Source organism: Gymnoscopelus microlampas, assembly GCF_963454915.1.
Source record: "Gymnoscopelus microlampas genome assembly, chromosome: 1".
Classification (NCBI taxonomy): domain Eukaryota; kingdom Metazoa; phylum Chordata; class Actinopteri; order Myctophiformes; family Myctophidae; genus Gymnoscopelus; species Gymnoscopelus microlampas.
In genome coordinates, this window is record NC_139962.1 from 58,952,753 (window position 1) to 58,972,059 (window position 19,307).

General features: G+C 38.6%; 1 protein-coding gene across 7 annotated transcripts in view; it reads right to left on the reverse strand.

Annotated features, from left to right (window-relative positions):
• LOC311050886 (uncharacterized protein) overlaps window positions 1–19,307 on the reverse strand; it is an 83,645-nt gene that overhangs the window by 46,764 nt on the left and 17,574 nt on the right. Inside the window, exons 5-9 of one of the 7 annotated variants that reach the window (XR_014601330.1) lie at window positions 16,279–16,488; window positions 15,856–15,998; window positions 15,542–15,654; window positions 15,000–15,445; window positions 3,044–3,092 (exon numbers count right to left, since the gene is read on the reverse strand). Coding sequence is in view for 5 of the 7 variants with exons in the window: in XM_084065096.1 (XP_083921222.1) it covers window positions 3,372–3,501; window positions 3,597–3,718; window positions 4,024–4,166; window positions 4,449–4,706 (653 nt within the window). In the remaining 2 variants the exon portion in view is untranslated. Of the gene's footprint in view, window positions 1–2,866; window positions 3,502–3,596; window positions 3,719–4,023; window positions 4,167–4,448; window positions 4,707–14,904; window positions 15,446–15,541; window positions 15,655–15,855; window positions 15,999–16,278; window positions 16,489–19,307 lie in introns of those variants that run through there. The other 6 variants (XR_014601329.1, XM_084065096.1, XM_084065098.1 and 3 more) reach the window with 6 other exon arrangements.

A 19,307-nucleotide genomic window follows, 5' to 3' on the forward strand; every position in this document is an offset into this window, starting at 1 on the left:
AGTCTAGACTGAACACTGTCCAACCAACCACGTTGTCTTAGATGCACTTGTGAATGCCATGTATGGACAAGTACACACAAACACACACAGTGCATGTACACACAAACACACACAGTGCTTCCCCCTGCACACACAAACACAGACAGTGCATGTACACACACACACACACACACACACACACACACACACACACACACACACACACACACACACACACACACACACACACACACACACACACACACACACACACACACACACACACACACACGCTCTCTGCAGGATGAACAACAAAACAATTTTACCACAAAATGTACGCATGAAATTGAGGTGTTACATTCTGGGCGGGGAAAGTGAATGGAAAGTTTTCTGCATTTCTTTCATCAAAAGCTGTAGATGTTCCCTCTATCAACTGACAAATAAACAGTTTTATTTATTTGTATTCAACTGATAATAAAATAAAAAGCGATAATAATGGAGACAATGTGGTATTAGATATCCATGATAATATTGGTGACAGTGTGGTATTGTACATAACAATGATAATAGTGGTAATAGTGTGGTATATGAGATAACAATGATAAGCAGTGTATGATATTGACTGACATTAATAATGAAACCATGGTAGTATGTGGTCAGTAACTCAGGAAACAGGATGCTTTTAACATACATCTCCCCACTTCCTTTTTATCTGTTTTATTGTCTGCAGTAAAAACTGCAGTGCTGTTTGTTTCATTTTGTAACATTTCTTGAAGGTCATTGTATTATACTGTAAGTATCAATTTATGTGTAATTTTAAAGAATCAAATTGAGTCAAGAAAGAGTATTATCAGGTACGTACTTACAGTATTTTTCATAGGTCAGTAGAATGTATAATTAATTGACTGGAATAATGCTATTGTCAAGTAAAGTTTTATTAAATACTTCCACTGTTCAGTTTACAAGTTTGTAAAAAAATCTGGGTTACAAAATAACACATTATTAACAAATCACTTTAACAATAAGGGTGTTTTTTGTCACATGCACTTACAATACATCTGTGACAACACTACAGGCAGTGACATTCTTATTGTACTTGACCACTCAAACCCACTTTGTTGACAAGGGTTTCATAGGGCTCTATACTTGGCCTCCTTCTTTTCCCTCTACACCAAATCTCTTTGCTGAAAATGTGACGCAATGCGAGCTTGTAGATCTGCTGTTTTAGCCCACTCTTCACCTATCATGGCATGCTCAGAAAAGGGACTGTAGGGTTCAATTGGTCAACAGTGTGACAACATAAAAATATATATGATACGGTGATCAAAAATCCATATTAAATACAAAATAGCATGTATAGCATAATAGAATAGAATAATCAAGTGAAAAGTTATTAAATGTCATATAGAAACAACGGTAAACGTGGAATTCTCATGGTTGTGGTAACGATTCAAAGTCAGGTTGTCAGACACAGCCAGGATGATCAAAACGTCACATTAATAGTCTAGCTTTTTACTAATTACTTTTTTTACCAACTGCATTTTCTTGTTTAAGTGTGTATTTTAAGATTCTGCCAGGTAACAGGGTGAAATAATGTCCCATGGGGTTCATTTTAAACCCTAATCTTACAAAAATCCTACCCAAACCCAAAAATGGAAACAATAACAAATAGCAAAAATGTAGAAGTATACAACATACAGAGACAAATGAACACATTTTTCTATACAATTTGGACTCAAGGAATTTATGAAAATACATTAAGATACAAGCACATCTTGACTCTATAGTTCAGGGCAAAAATAGCAAAACAAATGAGACTTGTAGAGACTTGAAAATTGTTCCGATTGATCAATATTTGTCTTTACTAAATGCTTGGATTGTTTTGTTGTTTGGTTATTATGTTCATTTGCTATTTGCTCCTCTCCAGGACGCTCTGCCAAAACCATTGGATGCAGAGACACTGAAGAGCCATGCTTGGGCGCTGGAAAGAGAAGTACATGACATAAACTGTGTCTAACTGTGTCCTTAAAAGGATCCCTGGCTAATAAGACTTATTTGCCTTAATACATTATAATTGACCTATATAACTACAAATAAAAAATAAAAACACGGTCAATATTGTATTCATTTAGAAATGGTCTTTTACTCAATAGGGGCCACACCCGTCGCAAGTTGATGTATTTGTCAATGTGTGGAATTTATGGAATGCATGAGCTAATAAAAAACAACTTAATACTTCCTAAGGTTAATATGTTTTACCAAAACACATTGTTCTCGTTTAAGTGTGTATTTTAATATTCTGCCAGGTAACAGGGTGAAATAATGTCCCAAGGGATTCATTTCAAACCTTAATCTTACAAAAATCCTACCCAAACCCAAAAATGGAAACAACTTTAGAAATATACAACATAAAGAGACAAATAAACACATTTTCCCAATGCATTAAGATACAAGCACATCTTGATATTCCGATTTATCAATATTTGTCTTTTTACAAAAAATGTAATTGTTCCTTTGTTTCATTATCATGTTAATTTTCTGTTCTATTTGCTCCTCTCCAGGGCGCTCTGCCCAAAGCATTGGATGCCAGGGGCACTGGAGAGCGATGCTTAGGCGCTGGGAAGCTTGTCTAACTGTGTCCTAGGTTTCATGACATGCTGGTTTACAAAACATTAAAAGTCTTTATCATGGTCCTTCAAACGTGTATTAAAAGATTTTAACTGAAAAATCCACTCCAGTGAGCCATGGCAGTTTTTTTTGTCTCTGTGTTCTGAAGCCTTTTCAGCTGCAACGCAATTGGAGCTGGTTGTCGCTGTTGAGGGATTTTGCCTGTCAATCATCGCCTCTGCTCCGCCCCCCAAAAGCAGAAGGATAGGGGAGGGGCGGGGTGGAGAGGGGGCGGGATTAATGGACTGTGACATCAAAGTCCATGAGCAAATCACAGTACTTTTCTGAGCATAATTGTAAAAATAGAAATGTTATGTCATTAAAGCAAAACATGGATTAGAACACAAACCCTAATGGTTAATGGTTAATGTGATTATGTATACAACAATTTGTACTTCTGTACAATAAAATGTTTGCGTTTTTCTCAGTTCCATTACTAATTATTACTGTTTAACTTCCCAAAGCAGAACACTAACATGAAGTTTTATCATATTAAAGCTGCAATCTGGAACTTGTTTTTTTTTTATGAATAAAGGTTATTTATTTTTTGTTGGACACCTATTGGTGGACAAGTAATAACTGCAGAAGCTCATAAGCACAATATCTCCCCTGGCCAATTAGGGACTGGCTCTTGATGAGCGGTAGAAATGAGGACTCTCACAGGGAGGACCTGGGTTTGAATCCCAGGTAGGACATATGAGTTACAGATTGCAGCTTTAAGATGATTAATATTTCTTCTCACAGATCCAGGTGTTTGTCTGTGAACATTGCATATTTCTCCACTTTCCGTCTGGAGGCCAGTAGTAAGCACATTGAGAGTCCGCTTGGTCAACAGGATTTCCAGCAGCCCAGTACCTGCAGAATAAACATTTTAATCACATCCACTCAGTTACTCACATGTACAGTGACTTTCATAGAATTACTTTAGAAAAACTTGTAAAATGTCTTACGCTGTTGACAGATGTTTTCCATCCACCCATTTCCATGTCCATGTCCATTTGTCCTTTGTCCCTTTCAGTCCAATCCAGGTGTGTGATGCTCCCTTCCAGCACTTCAGTCCACTGAAGAATTCCTGATGATTTGTACATTGTTTTATTGCTTTCATATAAAGTTGTCCCCCCCTTCGTCTCACCCTGGCCTACACACACACAGTGCACGTACACACACACACACACACACACACACACACACACACACACACACACACACACACACACACACTCGCGCACGCACGCACGCACGCACGCACACATGCACACACACACATGCACACACACACACACACACACACACACACACACACACACACACACACACACACACACACACACACACACACACACACACACACACACACACACACACACACACACATACCTGTTTATCTTGACTGTCAATGACCACCAGACGTGCTCCCATCATCTCACATTGTTGTCCACTTTCCTCCCAGGTTTTCTCTTCAGTAGAGATGTAATAAAAGACATCTCCAGACTTCTGCCATCCACTGGAACACGACTTGTCTAAATTGTATTTTTATTGATGGATTTTCAATAAACTGATCATCAGTTCTAACACATTAATGATATAATAACAGTGAAATACTAAACCTGAGTAAGAAATGAGCTGAGTAATGTTAGAAGAATGACATATGGTTTTAGGTTTACTACTCAAAATATTTTTGATAAGCCATGATAAATGTTTACTCAAATCCTTTTTTAGAACTATATACCTGACAATAATGTAAATATCAATAATAATACACTAATTCATATTCCTTCAAAAAGGTGTATAACCTCTCTCACCTGCGATCTCTCTCTTCAGCTGGTTTACTTCACTTTGCAACAGGTCTCTCTCTCTCAGGGTCAAGGTCAGGTTGTTCAGTAGGTGGTCTCTCTCCTGGGTCACGTTGTTGTATCTGGTCAGGGTCAAGGTCAGGTTGTTCAGTAGGTGGTCTCTCTCCTGGGTCACGTTGTTGTATCTGGCCAGGGTCAAGGTCAGGTTGTTCAGTAGGTCTCTCTCCTGGGTTAGGTTGGTCAGTGGTGGGTTAATGGCTGAATGATCTGTAATGGGATGATAAACACTGTTGTTGCTACTGATCATGATGAAGTCAAGTTATTAGTTTAGAGAAAGAAAACGTGTTATTATTCTTTACAAATGAACATACATCACTTTTTGACTCCACTTTCTGCATTCTATTTTGCAGATGTGAGCATTGATACACAAAGAAAAACGTGGTGGTAGAGATGATGATTATTACCAGTGAATTAAGAATGAGGCCATTAATTAGGCCTCAATCAAGAATTTGAGAATTAAGCCAGATTTGATTTGAATTCATACTCACAGTCCAGGACCATGCTTGTAGTTCTCACTACTACCAGAACACACAGCGCAGTGAGACACATTGCAGCTGCTCTGAAGATGTCTCTCTCAATGATGAGGCCTCTCTGGACAACTGGAGGATATTAAAGTTCAACTTTAATATGATCTGCTTCAATGTTTACTTTTAAAGAACTCAGAGTGAATATTATATAGTTAAGTGATCTGGGCTCAGAACCCCTCGATCTTGAATTTCTACAGAAAGATTCATATATCTGATATACAATAATGTAGTTGAACATGTCTTTCAACATGCAATTGTGACTTTTATAAAAATGTCACATTATGAAATGAAAGGAGAAATAAAACACGAGGAGGAACCAGGCTCTAACAATTATAATGTTTCTTTTAACTCATTAAAGGGATATTTCACTTTCATTTTATCTACTCAGGCCTTTGTGAGCCCCCCAGACAGTTTTTAAGTTGCTCGATTCAGTATTTATATATTTGATATTCATTTTATCAGACACGCCCCCTTCCTATACAAACCCATTGTAACTTCAAACTCCATTTTAACCATGTTAGATTCGTCGAAAACACCCGTCCTTGGTTCTGGTGACTCACCCTGTCCTCCTAATGCGTGACAGGGCCATGTTTTTCCGATTATTTTTTTCATTTATTTTATTTTATTTTTTCAATTTAAAAAGAGGCCTGAGTAGACGATAAAATGACCAAAAGTTTTTTGAAAGTGAAATATCCCCTTAAGACCTGAGGCCGATTCTACAAATGCTTTCGAAATCTAGTTCTCACACAATTTTTCAAAAATGTTCAAAAATAGCAGATGTACAAGCTCGCAGCATGGCACGAAGTGACACGGTGTGAGCTTGTAAATCTGCTATTTTTTGAATAGCCCAAAAGATGTGTAGCCATAAAAAAACACACACACACACACACACACACACACACACACACACACACACACACACACACACACACACACACACACACACACACACACACACACACACACACACAAAGGAAAAGGCACACACCAGTGTGTGGAGGCGCCGACCACGGTGAGTGAGATCAAAGTTTACAAAAAGGAAGTCACACAGCTCGTAGCCACGATGCAAACACAGTTTGAATATGCACAAACCAACGTTTCAACAACACAATCTTGTTCATGTCTCTTGTAACCATAAGTAACTACTAGTTTAAATATCATGTGACACGCTGCTCTAGTGATGATGTGAGAAGAGAGAGAAACAGTGTCAGTGTGTTCATGTGTACCTTGATCTCCTGTAGCCCCCTGTGATCCGGAGCCTTGGTCTGTGAGACTGTCTGGTCTTACATTGACGTAGTCTGGCTCCTCCTCGTCGCTCTCCTCCCTGACTCCTCCATCGTTCCTCACACGCTTAGCTCTGACTCGCTTGCCAGGAGTATGTGAAGACATCTTAAGGAATGACACAAAAAAAGTGAATTAATGTAATATATGTAAATATATTATGCATTACATTATAGTCCAGGTAACTCAGCCGGTAGAGCGCTTCCCTTTGGACCACAAGGTTGTGGGTTGAACTGAACGCCCACTCAGTGTATGAGTCGCACGGCTTGGGTATCTGAGATGTGTGGTCAGAGTAAAACCTTGGTCACACCAATGTGTCTGACATTCATCAAGTCCGACTGTCTTTTTTTTTCTTTTTTCAAGACTGTTAATGAACAAACACTCTCGATCCCTGGCCCAACCACCGTACCATATGTTTCATGTCACTCCTCTACTCTTTCTCTCTCTGTTTTCTGTCTCTAAGGCTTATAGAAAAAGACCCCCAAAACTCCTTCCATTTTTTTTAGAGGTAGAGGGACGTGTCTGATCTAATGAATATCAAATTAAAATAATGTCTGGGGTTATTCCTCTATGAATTGAATACACAGGACCACAATGGAAACAAACCCTTTTTGTGTTATCCTTTTAGCACCATTGTATAATCGTACAAATAAAATATTCAATCAATCAAAAAAAGGTTACTTAAAATGAGACCAGATGTGTTTTAAAGTGAAATACCCCTTTAAGTCTGGGATTATGGAAACTGCTACCTCTGTGACCCGACTACAGATGAACGGACGGACGGACGGACGGACGGACGGACGGACGGACGGACGGACTGACGGGGCATGTCCATGTACATAGTACAACATATTGTATAACAATATGTTGTACATAGAAACCTCAATAGCTGTTTCAAGCAGAAATTAGACAAGCAACTGATTTAACTGCCGTATTAACACGATGCATAACATGATATGATTGCATAAGAATCTAGGGCCCTATTACTAGGGTAATTACTATATATATTTTTTTTTAATCTTTTTCATAATTGTCTCTTTTTCATGTCCTTTTTTTTTTTTTTTACTTTTTATGCCAGAGAGATTTGCTTCAAATGTAAATTAAATGTAGTATTATCATTATCATTATTATTATTATTATTATTATTATTAATAATAACAATATTTTTTAGTGTGGCTTTAAAAAGAAAACAAAAAGTGCACCTAAATTATGTGCTGTGCACCTAAATGAAAAAGTTAGGCGTACCAGTTAGCCGATGTAAAATGTTAGACTAGAGCCCTAAATATAATATAATATAATATAAAATTTCATATCATATCATATCATATCAACATATCATATCATATCAAATCAAAACATATTTCTAAATATTTCTAAATATGTTTAACACCCTATTCACGCAGTCTATTAGGCTTCATGGTAACCTCATTTAATTTACCAAATAGTCTGTGTGTGGCACATTGACACGGGTAAAGCGAATCTGTATTTTACTTTGATTTTCTGACACAAATGGACTCATGCGTCTGTTTGGTTCCATTTCTACACTCTCTGAGGTAGCGTTCATGATTAGAAATTACAACTAATTTTTTTTTTTTTAAAGATATTCCAACTGAACTATTTACATGAACACTAAATAACACATATATAACACATTTAAACGCATCTAATCAGGATATAATGTTTTGACAGGTACACAGTGGTTACGCATGTTTGTTTTAATACATTTTCTACATCAGTTGTTTTCAAACTTTTAACTTTTTCATCCACGGCACCCCTGAATGACATGGTACTTTATAGCACCTTACATTTATGTCATATTACGGTATGGAAATATGTAAATCTTTCCCCCTAAGATACAATAGGCTACTGTATGTCACGAGGAAAACTTGAGAGAATATCTGTTTCCATTAGGACAGATTGAAAATAACTTATGCTTGACATTTAACAACTTGAACCCCTGCACCTATTCTGGGAGGGAACATTCACCAAAAAATCGAGACAAAAACTCACAATGTGTTGCAGTGTGATGCGCTGTGAGCTTGTAGATTGGCTATTTTTGGCGTAGAGATTTTGGTGTAGTTCGAAAGTATAGAGAGTATAGAGCCAGGGTCTAAGTGGTTAAACTGAAGTGATATTGATAAATTCTCAACATTAGCAAAGTATTCTGCGGCACCCCGGGACTTGCGTCACGGCACCCTAGGTGCCAATTAAACCAGAGCTTCTCACACTTCATGTCATGTCAAGCACCCTTACATTGAATACATTTGGCCCCCATCTGAAAATATTTTGTGCCAGGGACCCCCATACAAGATTTGTATTGTTAAAATGTTTAAAGATTTCATTGAATAGCAGATCTACAAGCTCAGCTATTTTCAAATAGTCTATGTGTAGAAGTTTAAAGTGGTTAAACTATATTTAAAAAAAAATCTGAGATCACCAAAAATGTATTTGTGTACCGGAGGTGTTGGAGAGAGATTGCCAAAATGTTCGAGCCAGCATATAATAATAATACTATATTTTATTTATATTGCACTTTACATTTGAAGCAAATTTCAAAGTGCTACAGTACAGAATAAAAAATATTTGCATAAAACAATCTAAAAACAATCACATCACATCACTTTGTATATTCCCTCCCTGATCCTTGGATTAGAACAAGTGCGTGAAATGATGTGCTTGGATTTGTGTGTAATATGTGTCTGGAAATCTCCAAATAGCGTCAATTGTACCAGCTACATCAGGTGCGTGGCTGGGATTGCATATGCACGAGCCTTGCATGCACATGCAGAATTTTTGAATAGTTTTGCATATCCTTTTTTATTTATATATATTACTGCCCCAGGTTCAGATGTGTACAAATGTAAGGATGGCCATATTATGCAGGCTATAGTTGACAAATCCAGTTATGACATAATTCTACAGATCATCACACTATGACATACAATGTATTATACTATTTGTCACCAATCGCCCCACGTGGGCCAAACATGTGCAGAAAGAAGTTATTCCAACGAAAGAGAAATAATTGGAATAAATATGGGTTATGAGGGGTTAATAATTTTCTGTTGAGTGGATTATCAAAAGTTTTAAGCCACCGCCCTCAAACCGATTAATCAAACCGAATTAATTTTGACCAGAACAGATTGGACTAGTCTCTTCCAGTTGAGGTGTCTAGGCAACATGAGGCATTTGATTCTCATTGTGCTGTCATTGTGATTATATTTATATACTGTCCATGCTGTGTAGAGAGATGAGCCGAATTTGCACCCAAAACATTGTCAAAACTTTCATTTATCATTTCCAATGCAGGCCCCATAATTATCCACTGGGAGAGAGGAAGAAAAAAAAGGCATAGAGAAAATAAAACCCTCGCTAAAAACTATTTTACCCCAAATTACAGAGTTGATCATATTAACTCTGGGTTAAATAAATATAATAGGAAATATTGTTAATTTGTCCCGGAATTATTACTTTACACATTTAGGACGAGGATTCACACAGGATTAAAATCACAGACCTTCTACTCAATTATTACAAATGACCAGATGCTTTACTCACTTTGTCCAATATGTGTGTCTTGGTCTTTGCTGTTGCAGAATAGATGAGTTGATGTCTGTTCTAGTCTAGACTGAACACTGTCCAACCAACCATGTTGTTTTAGATGCACTTGTGAATGCCATGTATGGATGTATACCCACCTATGCACGCACCCACCTATGCACGCACCCACCTATGCACACGCACGCGCACACACACACACACACACACACACACACACACACACACACACACACAGTGAATGTACCCACAAACACACGCAGTGCAGGATAACAAGTCTTTACCACAGAATGCGTCTGATTGACGTCAAGGTTTTAAATTCTGGGCGGGGAAAGTGAATGGAAAGTTTTCTGCATTTCTCTCATCAAAAGATGTTCCCCACCATCAACTGACCAATAGAGTCAGTGTCATTTGGAAACAGATTAAAGAGTAAAACCGTTTTATTTAGTTGTATTCATAATAGTGGTGACATGTGGTAGTGTAGATCAGTGGTTCCCAAACTTGTGTCTTGGTGCCCCCCCTTTGTACATCTGACAAAGCTGAGACCCCCACACATGCACACGCACGCACACGCACGCACGCACGCACACACACACACACACGTTAACCCCTTAAGCCCTATATACTTCTCATACAACGAAAATAACTGATCACATCGCGGTGCGTAGGGAGCTATTTTAGCAATTTCTGAACATTTCTGAAAAATCTTTGAAAATGTATATTATACAATATGATGTCCCAAAAATGTTAAAATATGATAACATTTTGGACTGCCTCCAAACAGACAGGGCCTCATGCCCCCCTGTGATCTTTGATGTCCCCCCAACAAGCTTTACTATAATGACTGAACATCAGTTTGTGGTCAATAGAGCCTTGTCTGCTCTTTTCTCACCACAGGAAACAAAAGTAGGCTATGGAAAAAACAACACCAACCACACACACACACTGAGTCCTATTTGCTACACTAAATGCAGCTGTGCTGTTTGTATCGTTAAATAATATTTAACGACTGCTAATGACATTATTTATATCATTAGCATTTTGTATTTGGTAAAAGTACTTGACATTGTAATGTAATACATTGGTACGGCAATTGTACAATTGTGTTTGGAATGGATTAGGTGAACATTTACTTATTAAAAGCCAGATTGATTTTGGCAGATGCACACGCACAAATGTTCTGACTTAAGGTGTGTTTAGCTAGGTAGTACAAGGATATGGATGGATGATTTTATTTTGTCATTGAACACAAGTGTACAACTTGTACACTGTACATGTGAGTGACTGAGTGGCCCTCATTTATCAATGGAACTTAAAAAAACAGCTTAAATTCGAGCCCAGGAATCAGCTTACGACCACGTCCACGTGTGATTTATCAAGCAGGTGTATCCAGCCTCATCCCACCTGTTTTTCGACATGAAGAAACGGAATACGGCCAAGAAGAGGAACTTCTCCGACAAGTGAAGTTACCCCCACTTATCATCTCTGTGGATTCACACACTACACAGCACACACATATCATCATGATAAGTGGAATGGCACATGCTATTTGCATACACAGGGCACAGACCCGATACCTGACACACACACATCCAATAAGAAAATATAACACAAATTAAAATATGACTGCATTCATAACAGCGCAAGCCCAGTCAACTATAAAGTGTCAGAAGAATGAGGTCTGGGGGAAGAAAAAAAAGAAAAAGATATGCATCTTCTTTTTTAATTCTAGCCATGAGTAAAGATATATCCTAAACGAAAACCTGAGTCATGAATTATCAGTCAGTGACGCACAGAAAGCACCTCTCTGCTAGGAGTTTGTTTGTAGAGTGATGCTGAAAGCTGAGGACTAACTGCATAACACAGCTGAGTGTACCTCTGATAATTAAACTAGCAGGTGTGTCTTATTAGCTCTCATTAAGCAGATCAAAGGCCCCAGGGCAGCCTGACATAGATCAAAGGACCCATGCCTGCTAGCAGGGCAGCCTGACATATTTGACCTTTCCAACAAACGTTTATGGAGTTATTGTTGAATGCGTAAACATTAATGGATGAAGGCTGGTGTGTGGTAGGCTGAGCTGGTTACCTATATCTCCGATCTCCTGCTGTGGTCCTGTGGCAAAAACCCACAATGAAGCTCACTTGCGCCAGGCACAGCTGACATTCGAGCATCACCTTAAACGAGGTTGCACATACAGTAACTCCAAGTTGGGAGACTTCACTCTCTAGATGCCAGTCAGATGGTCAGACAATGCTGCTCGCATGTCTACGATGGAACAAGCTGGTGTAGTTCAAGTCAAAGTAACTATAGATTGATAAATGCAGACAATTGCGGTAATCTCTGGGTATGTTTTTCGGTCTGCGCACGCTTGATGAATGAGGGCCAGTCACAGAGAAATAGACAGTTAGAGAGACAGATCGTGACATATAGCCTCAATTGATGGTAGGGAGGATGTATTTAGGGTCCAGGAAAGATCAATAACTTCAAAAGGACGTAATTTAAGAGTTTGGCTACCGTGACTTGGTCAGAAGTTAGTCAGACGTGCAAGGTGTATGTGATTTACTTAGTTTTGTTTCCACATTCAGCCCAAGGCTTCATTCTGCCAGCAGTGACAGCATTGATAGATTTGAACAGACATTTCCCACAGTGCGTCGCAGGTATAAAAACCAGCCCTGGCTGTACACAATGCTTCAGTGGCTGGAGAGAGAGAATGTGCTGCGGTGTTGCTAGGCAGATTCATGGAGCTATTATGTGCAGATTACTGAGTGGGTGGGGTCTGGCCCTCAGAACTCAGCAGAGTTCAGTGGCAGAGTAAATCACTTTTTTTGTCCTTTCCAAACTTTCTTTGGAATAGCAAGCCCTTCCGAAGCGATTCGGTGCAGTAGTATCTATAGGGGGCTATAGAAAGACAAAACCTGTCTATTATCAAACACAGTTCATAAAAAGCGATAATAATGGAGACACTGTGGTATTAGATATCCATGATAATAGTGGTGACAGTGTGGTATTGTACATAACAATGATAATAGTGGTGATAGTGTGGTATATGAGATAACAATGATAAGCAGTGTATGATGTTGACTGACATTAATAATGAAACCATGGCAGTATGTGGTCAGTAACTCAGGAAACAGGATGCTTTTAACATACATCTCCCCACTTCCTTTTCATCTGTTTTATTGTCTGCAGTAAAAACTGCAGTGCTGTTTGTATCATTTTGTAATATTTCTTGATGGTCATTGTATTATACTGTAAGTATGAATTCATGTGTCATTTCAAAGAATCATATTGATTCAAGAGTATTATCAGGTACGTAATTACAGTATTTTTAATAGGTCAGTAGAATGTAGAATTAATTGACTGGAATAATGCTATTGTCAAGTAAAGCTTTATCAAATACTTCCACTGTTCAGTTTACAAGTTTGTAAAAAATATCTGGGTTACAAAACAACACGTTATTAACAAATCACTTTAACAATAAGGGTGTTTTTTGTCACATGCACTTACAATACATCTGTGACAACACTATAGGCAGTGACATTCTTATTGTACTTGACCACTTACACCCTATGCTTTGTTGAGAAGGGTTTCATAGGGCTCTACACTTGGCCTCCTCCTTTTCCCTCTACACCAAATCTCTTAGCTGAAAATGTGATGCAATGCGACACATTGTGAGCTTGTAGATCTGCTGTTTTAGCCCACTCTTCGCCTATCATGGCATGCTCACAAAAGGGACTGTAGGGTTCAGTTGGTCAACAGTTTGACAACATAAACAGTATACGGTGATACAAAATTCATATCAAATACAAAACAGCAAGTAGTATAAATATGGCATAATAGAATAAAATCAAGAAATCTAAATTTAAAAAAATCTTATCCAAACCCAAAAATGGAAACAATAGCAAATAGCAAAGCTTTAGAAGTATACAACATACAGAGACAAATAAACACATTTTCCCATACAATTTGGACTCAAGGAATTCATGAAAATGCATTAAGATACAAGCACATCTAGTTCAGGGCAAAAATAGCAAAGATTGCTATAGCGAAAATGTTCTGATTCATAAATATTTGTCTTTTTACTAAATACTTGGATTGTTTTGTTGTTTGGTTATTACGTTCATTTGCTATTTGCTCCTCTCCAAGGCGCTCTGCCAAAAGCATTGGATGCAGAGACACTGAAGAGCCATGCTTGGGCGCTGGGAAGAGAAGTGCATGAAAGAAACTACTGTATGTCTAACTGTGTCTAAAATAATCCCTGGCTAATAAGCCTTATTTGCCTTTATACACCATGTACTGCTACTATATAACTCAAAAACTCAAAAATGTACATACATTCCATAGAGCTGGACCACACATGGACAAATTACATCATCAACTCGTGACGGGAGTTGTCACTATTGAGTGAAAGATGAACTATTTCTAAAATAAATAGCATATTTATGGTGTTTTAAATTTAGAATTTTAGTTATAGAGGGAATTATAATGTATTAAGGTGTATAAGGCTTATTAGCCAGGGATCCTTTTAAAGGAAAATGGATAACAACACAATGAGATTATGTATACAACAGTTTGTACTTCTGTATAATAAAATGTTTGCGTTTTTCTCAGTTCCATTACTAATTATTACTGTTTAAAGACGGGGTGCCGTGATTTTCAGTGACCCCCCCCCCCCTTAAAACACAATCATCAGGTATTATGGTTATACTAGGAGGAAGATTTTTTTCAAAAAAGTGTAGAGAAATTGTTAAAATTATGTTTTTATGTGGACACGCCTCCAGTTCATTAAGTATACCTGGTTCTCACCTTAGCACCTCCTCCACCACCCTAGCACCACCCACCTGTCCTAGTCTCTCCTCCTCTTCATGCCCACATCTGTTGTGTTATTATAATGAGGGGGAGGGTATATTTTTAATATAATAATATAATAATAATAATAATAATAATAACGTCATTAAAGGGCTGTTTTTCAATTGGCACGTTTGACCCTCAAGGTTTCAGCCTCCAGGTAGAAACTCAAAATAGTCAGAGAAGACATAAAACACCATAAAAACACCACCAGGGGGCTTAATGAAGTTCTATCAACCTCATAGACACATGAAAATCAGAAAACGTGCAAAACCATGGCACCACCTCTTTAACTTCACAAAGCAGAACACTAACATGCAGTTTTGTCAGTGATATTAAAGCTGCAATCTGGAACTTTTTTTATGAATAAACTTTATTTTAACCACTCTCTCTACTCTTCCAGTGAGAAATGTAGACCCTGATGTAAGGTTGGACACCTACTGGTGGACAAGTAATAACTGCAGAAGGTCATAAGCACAATATCTCCCCTGGCCAATCAGGGACTGGCTCTTGATGAGCGGTAGAAATGAGGACTCTCACAGGGAGGACCTGGGTTTGAATCCCAGGTAGGACATATGAGTTACAGATTGCAGCTTTAAGATTTATATGTCTTCTCACAGATCCAAGTGTTTGTCAGTGAACATTGCATATTTCTCCACTTTCCTTCTGCAGGCCAGTAGTAAGCACAATGAAAGTCCACTTGGTCAACAGGATATCCAGCACCCCAGTTCCTGCAGAATAAACATTGTAATCACATCCACTCAGTTACTCACATGTACAGTGACTTTGATAGAATTACTTTAACAAAAACGTATAAAATGTCTAACCCTGTTCTCAGTGTTGATCCATCCACCCATTTCCATGTGTTCCAATTGTTCTTTTTCAGTCCAATCCAGGTGTGTAATGCTCCCTTCCAACACTTCAGTCCACTGAAGAATGCCTGATGATTTGTACATTGTTTTATTGCTTTCATATAAAGTTGTCACCCACCCCACCCACCCACCCACCCCCACACACACACACACACACACACACACACACACACACACACACACACACACACACACACACACACACACACACACACACACACACACACACACACACACACACACACACACACACACACACACACACACACCTGTTTATCTTGACTGTCAATGGCCACCAGACTTGCTCCCATCGTCTGACATTGTAGTCTACTCTCCTCCCAGGTTTTCTCTTCAGTAGAGATGTAATAAAAGACGTCTCCAGACTTCTGCCATCCACTGGAACATGACTTGTCTAAACATCAAAAAAGAGTTTTACTGATGATTCAATAAACTGATCATCAGTTCTAACACATTAATGATATGATAATTGTCAAATACTAAACCTGAGTAAGAAATGAGCTGAATAATGTTAGAAGAATGATATGGTTTTAGTTTTACTACTCAAAATATTTTGATAAGCCATGATAAATCTTTACTCAAATCCTTTTTTAGAACTATATACCTGACAATGATGTAAATATCAATAATACACTAATTAATATTCCTTCAAAAATGTGTATAACCTCTCTCACCTGCAATCTCTCCCTTCAGCTGGTTTACTTCACTTTGTAACAGGTCTTTCTGCAGGGTCGTGTTGTTGTATCTGGTCAGGGTCAAGGTCAGGTTGTTCAGTAGTTGGTCTCTCTCCAGGATCACGTTGTTGTATCTGGTCAAGGTCGGGTTGTTCAGTAGGTCTCTCTCCTGGGTTAGGTTGGTCGGTGGTGGGTTAATGGCTGAATTATCTGTAATGGGATGATAAACACTGTTGTTGTTGTTGCTACTGATCATGATGAAGTTAAGTTATTAGCTTAGAGAAAGAAAACGTGTTATTATTCTTTACAAATGAACATATAACTTTTTGACTCCACTTTCTGTATTCATTTCATTTCTTTTCATTTTATTTATTACGGGGCCAGAGCTCAGCTCTGGACCTGTTTTGTTATTGGCAGTATTCTGTCACTTCTTCTTTTTCTTCTTCTGCCACTTTTCGCAGTTCTGGCTGAACCGTGCTGTCGCTTTTTACGAAACTCGGCCATATGGTAGATGGTCATGAAAAACGATAAAAAAATAATTCTCACAATCGTTACGTGCAGATTGCTCCAAAATCCTAGGATTCCATAGATTTTAACTATTGCAGTTTTATGAAAATTATTCATCTGCGCCTAAAACATACATGCAGACTCACATTTCTTTGAAACTTTGCAGAAATGTACAGGGTCATTCCAAATATCACTGAAACCAATCTTACTCCAATTGGCCAAAGGGGGGCGCTATAGCAATTTTTTGAAAATGCAGACTTTAAACAGGCATAAATCATGCCTCGTTTGGCCGAAAGTCGTGAAACTTGCTTACACATGTGCCTTGACTCATGAGGAACACACGTATCGATTTGACCATTAAGCTCCGCCCTTAGATTTTCCGCAATTTTGAGCAGTTTGAAAAATACTTGTTTTTGCCAGTTCTGGCTTAACCGTGCATACGCTTTTTACGAAACTCGGCCATATGGTAGACGGTCATGAAAAACGATCAAAAAATAATTCTCACAATCTTTCGTCCAAAGGTGGCGCTATAGCACTCAATTGAAAATGCCAACTTTGAACAGGTACAACTCATGCCCTGTTTGACCTACAGCCATGAAACTTGGATACACATATGCGTCTCCTCATGCTGAACAACTTTCACACTCTGACTTTTGACCTCTGACCTTTAGATCTCCCACCATTTTGAATTATATGAAAAACAGTCATTGGCTCCTAACTTCTGCATTTTTTCACTTATGGAAATTCCGCCGCATAGAAGTTGTCGGCAGAGGTCCAAAGTTCAAGTGTTAAACGTTTCGTGCAGATTGCTCCAAAATCCTAGGATTCCATAGATTTTAACTATTGCAGTTTTATGAAAATTATTCATCTGCGCCTAAAACATACATGCAGACTCACATTTCTTTGAAACTTTGCAGAAATGTACAGGGTCATTCCAAATATCACTGAAACCAATCTTACTCCAATTGGCCAAAGGGGGGTGCTATAGCAATTTTTTGAAAATTCAGACTTTAAACAGGCATAAGTCATGCCTCGTTTGGCCGAAAGTCGTGAAACTTGCTTACACATGTGCCTTGACTCATGAGGAACACACGTATCGATTTGACCATTAAGCTCCGCCCTTAGATTTTCCGCAATTCTGAGCAGTTTGAAAAATACTTGTTTTTGCCAGTTCTGGCTTAACCGTGCATACGCTTTTTACGAAACTCGGCCATATGGTAGATGCTCATGAAAAACTACCAAGAAATAATTCTCACACTCATTCGTCAAAGGGTGGCGCTATAGCACTCAATTGAAAGTGCCAACTTTGAACAGGTACAACTCATGCCCTGTTTGACCTACAACCATGAAACTTCGATACACACATGCGTCTCTTCATGCCCGACAACTTTTGTGGTCTGACTTTTGACCTCTGACCTTTAGATCGCCCATCATTTTGAATTACATGAAAAACAGCCATTGGCTCCTAACTTCTGCATTTTTTCACTTATGGAAATTCCGCCGCCTAGAAGTTGTCGGCAGAGGTCCAAAGTTCAAGTGTTAAACGTTTCGTGCAGATTGCTCCAAAATCCCAGGATTCCATAGATTTTAACTATTGCAGTTTTATGAAAATTATTCATCTGCCCCTAACACATACATGCAAGACTCACATTTCTTTGAAACGTTGCAGTAATGTAGAGAGTCATTCCAAATATCACTGAAACCAATCTCACTCCAATTGGCCAAAGGGGGGCGCTATAGCAATTTTTTGAAAATGCAAACTTTAAACAGGCAAAAGTCATGCCTCGTTTGGCCGAAAGTCGTGAAACTTGCTTACACTTGTGCCTTGACTCATGAGGAACACATCTATCGCTTTGACCAGTAAGCTCCGCCCTTAGATTGTCCGCAATTTTGAGCAGTTTGAAAAACACTTAAACCCAGGATTTTTCAGCTATTTGCGTGAAACTGTATCATCTGTGTGATCTCCTTTTTCACAGTTACTTGTCTGTTGGGCCAATGGCGTCTCCCTTAAATGAATGGCTCACAATCTCAAGGTCGCCAGTTCAAGCCTCACTTGATGCAGACTTAATTAGGTTTCGAGAGCCTGTAAGGCTTCGAACCCTATTACATCTCTACACTTTCACTATTATTAGGTTTCGAGAGCCTATCAGGCTTCGAACCCTATTACATCTGTAAGAATTCATGATCTTCCGCCGGTTTTGCCAGTTCTGGCCTAACCGCCTGGTCACTTCTTATGAAATTCGGCAATATGGTAGAGGGCTATGCCAAACGGCGAAAACCCGAAACTCACAACCATTGGCCAAAGGGTGGCGCTGTAGCACTCAATTGAAAATGCCAACTTTGAACAGGTACAGCTCATGCCCTGTTCGACCTACAGCCATGAAACTTCGATACACACATGCGTCTCCTCAAGCCTAACAACTTTCGCTGTTTGACTTTTGACCTCTGACCTTTAGATCTCCCACCATTTCGAATTCTATGAAAAGCAGTAAAAAGCAGTAAAAAAATCACTTCTCCTGGGA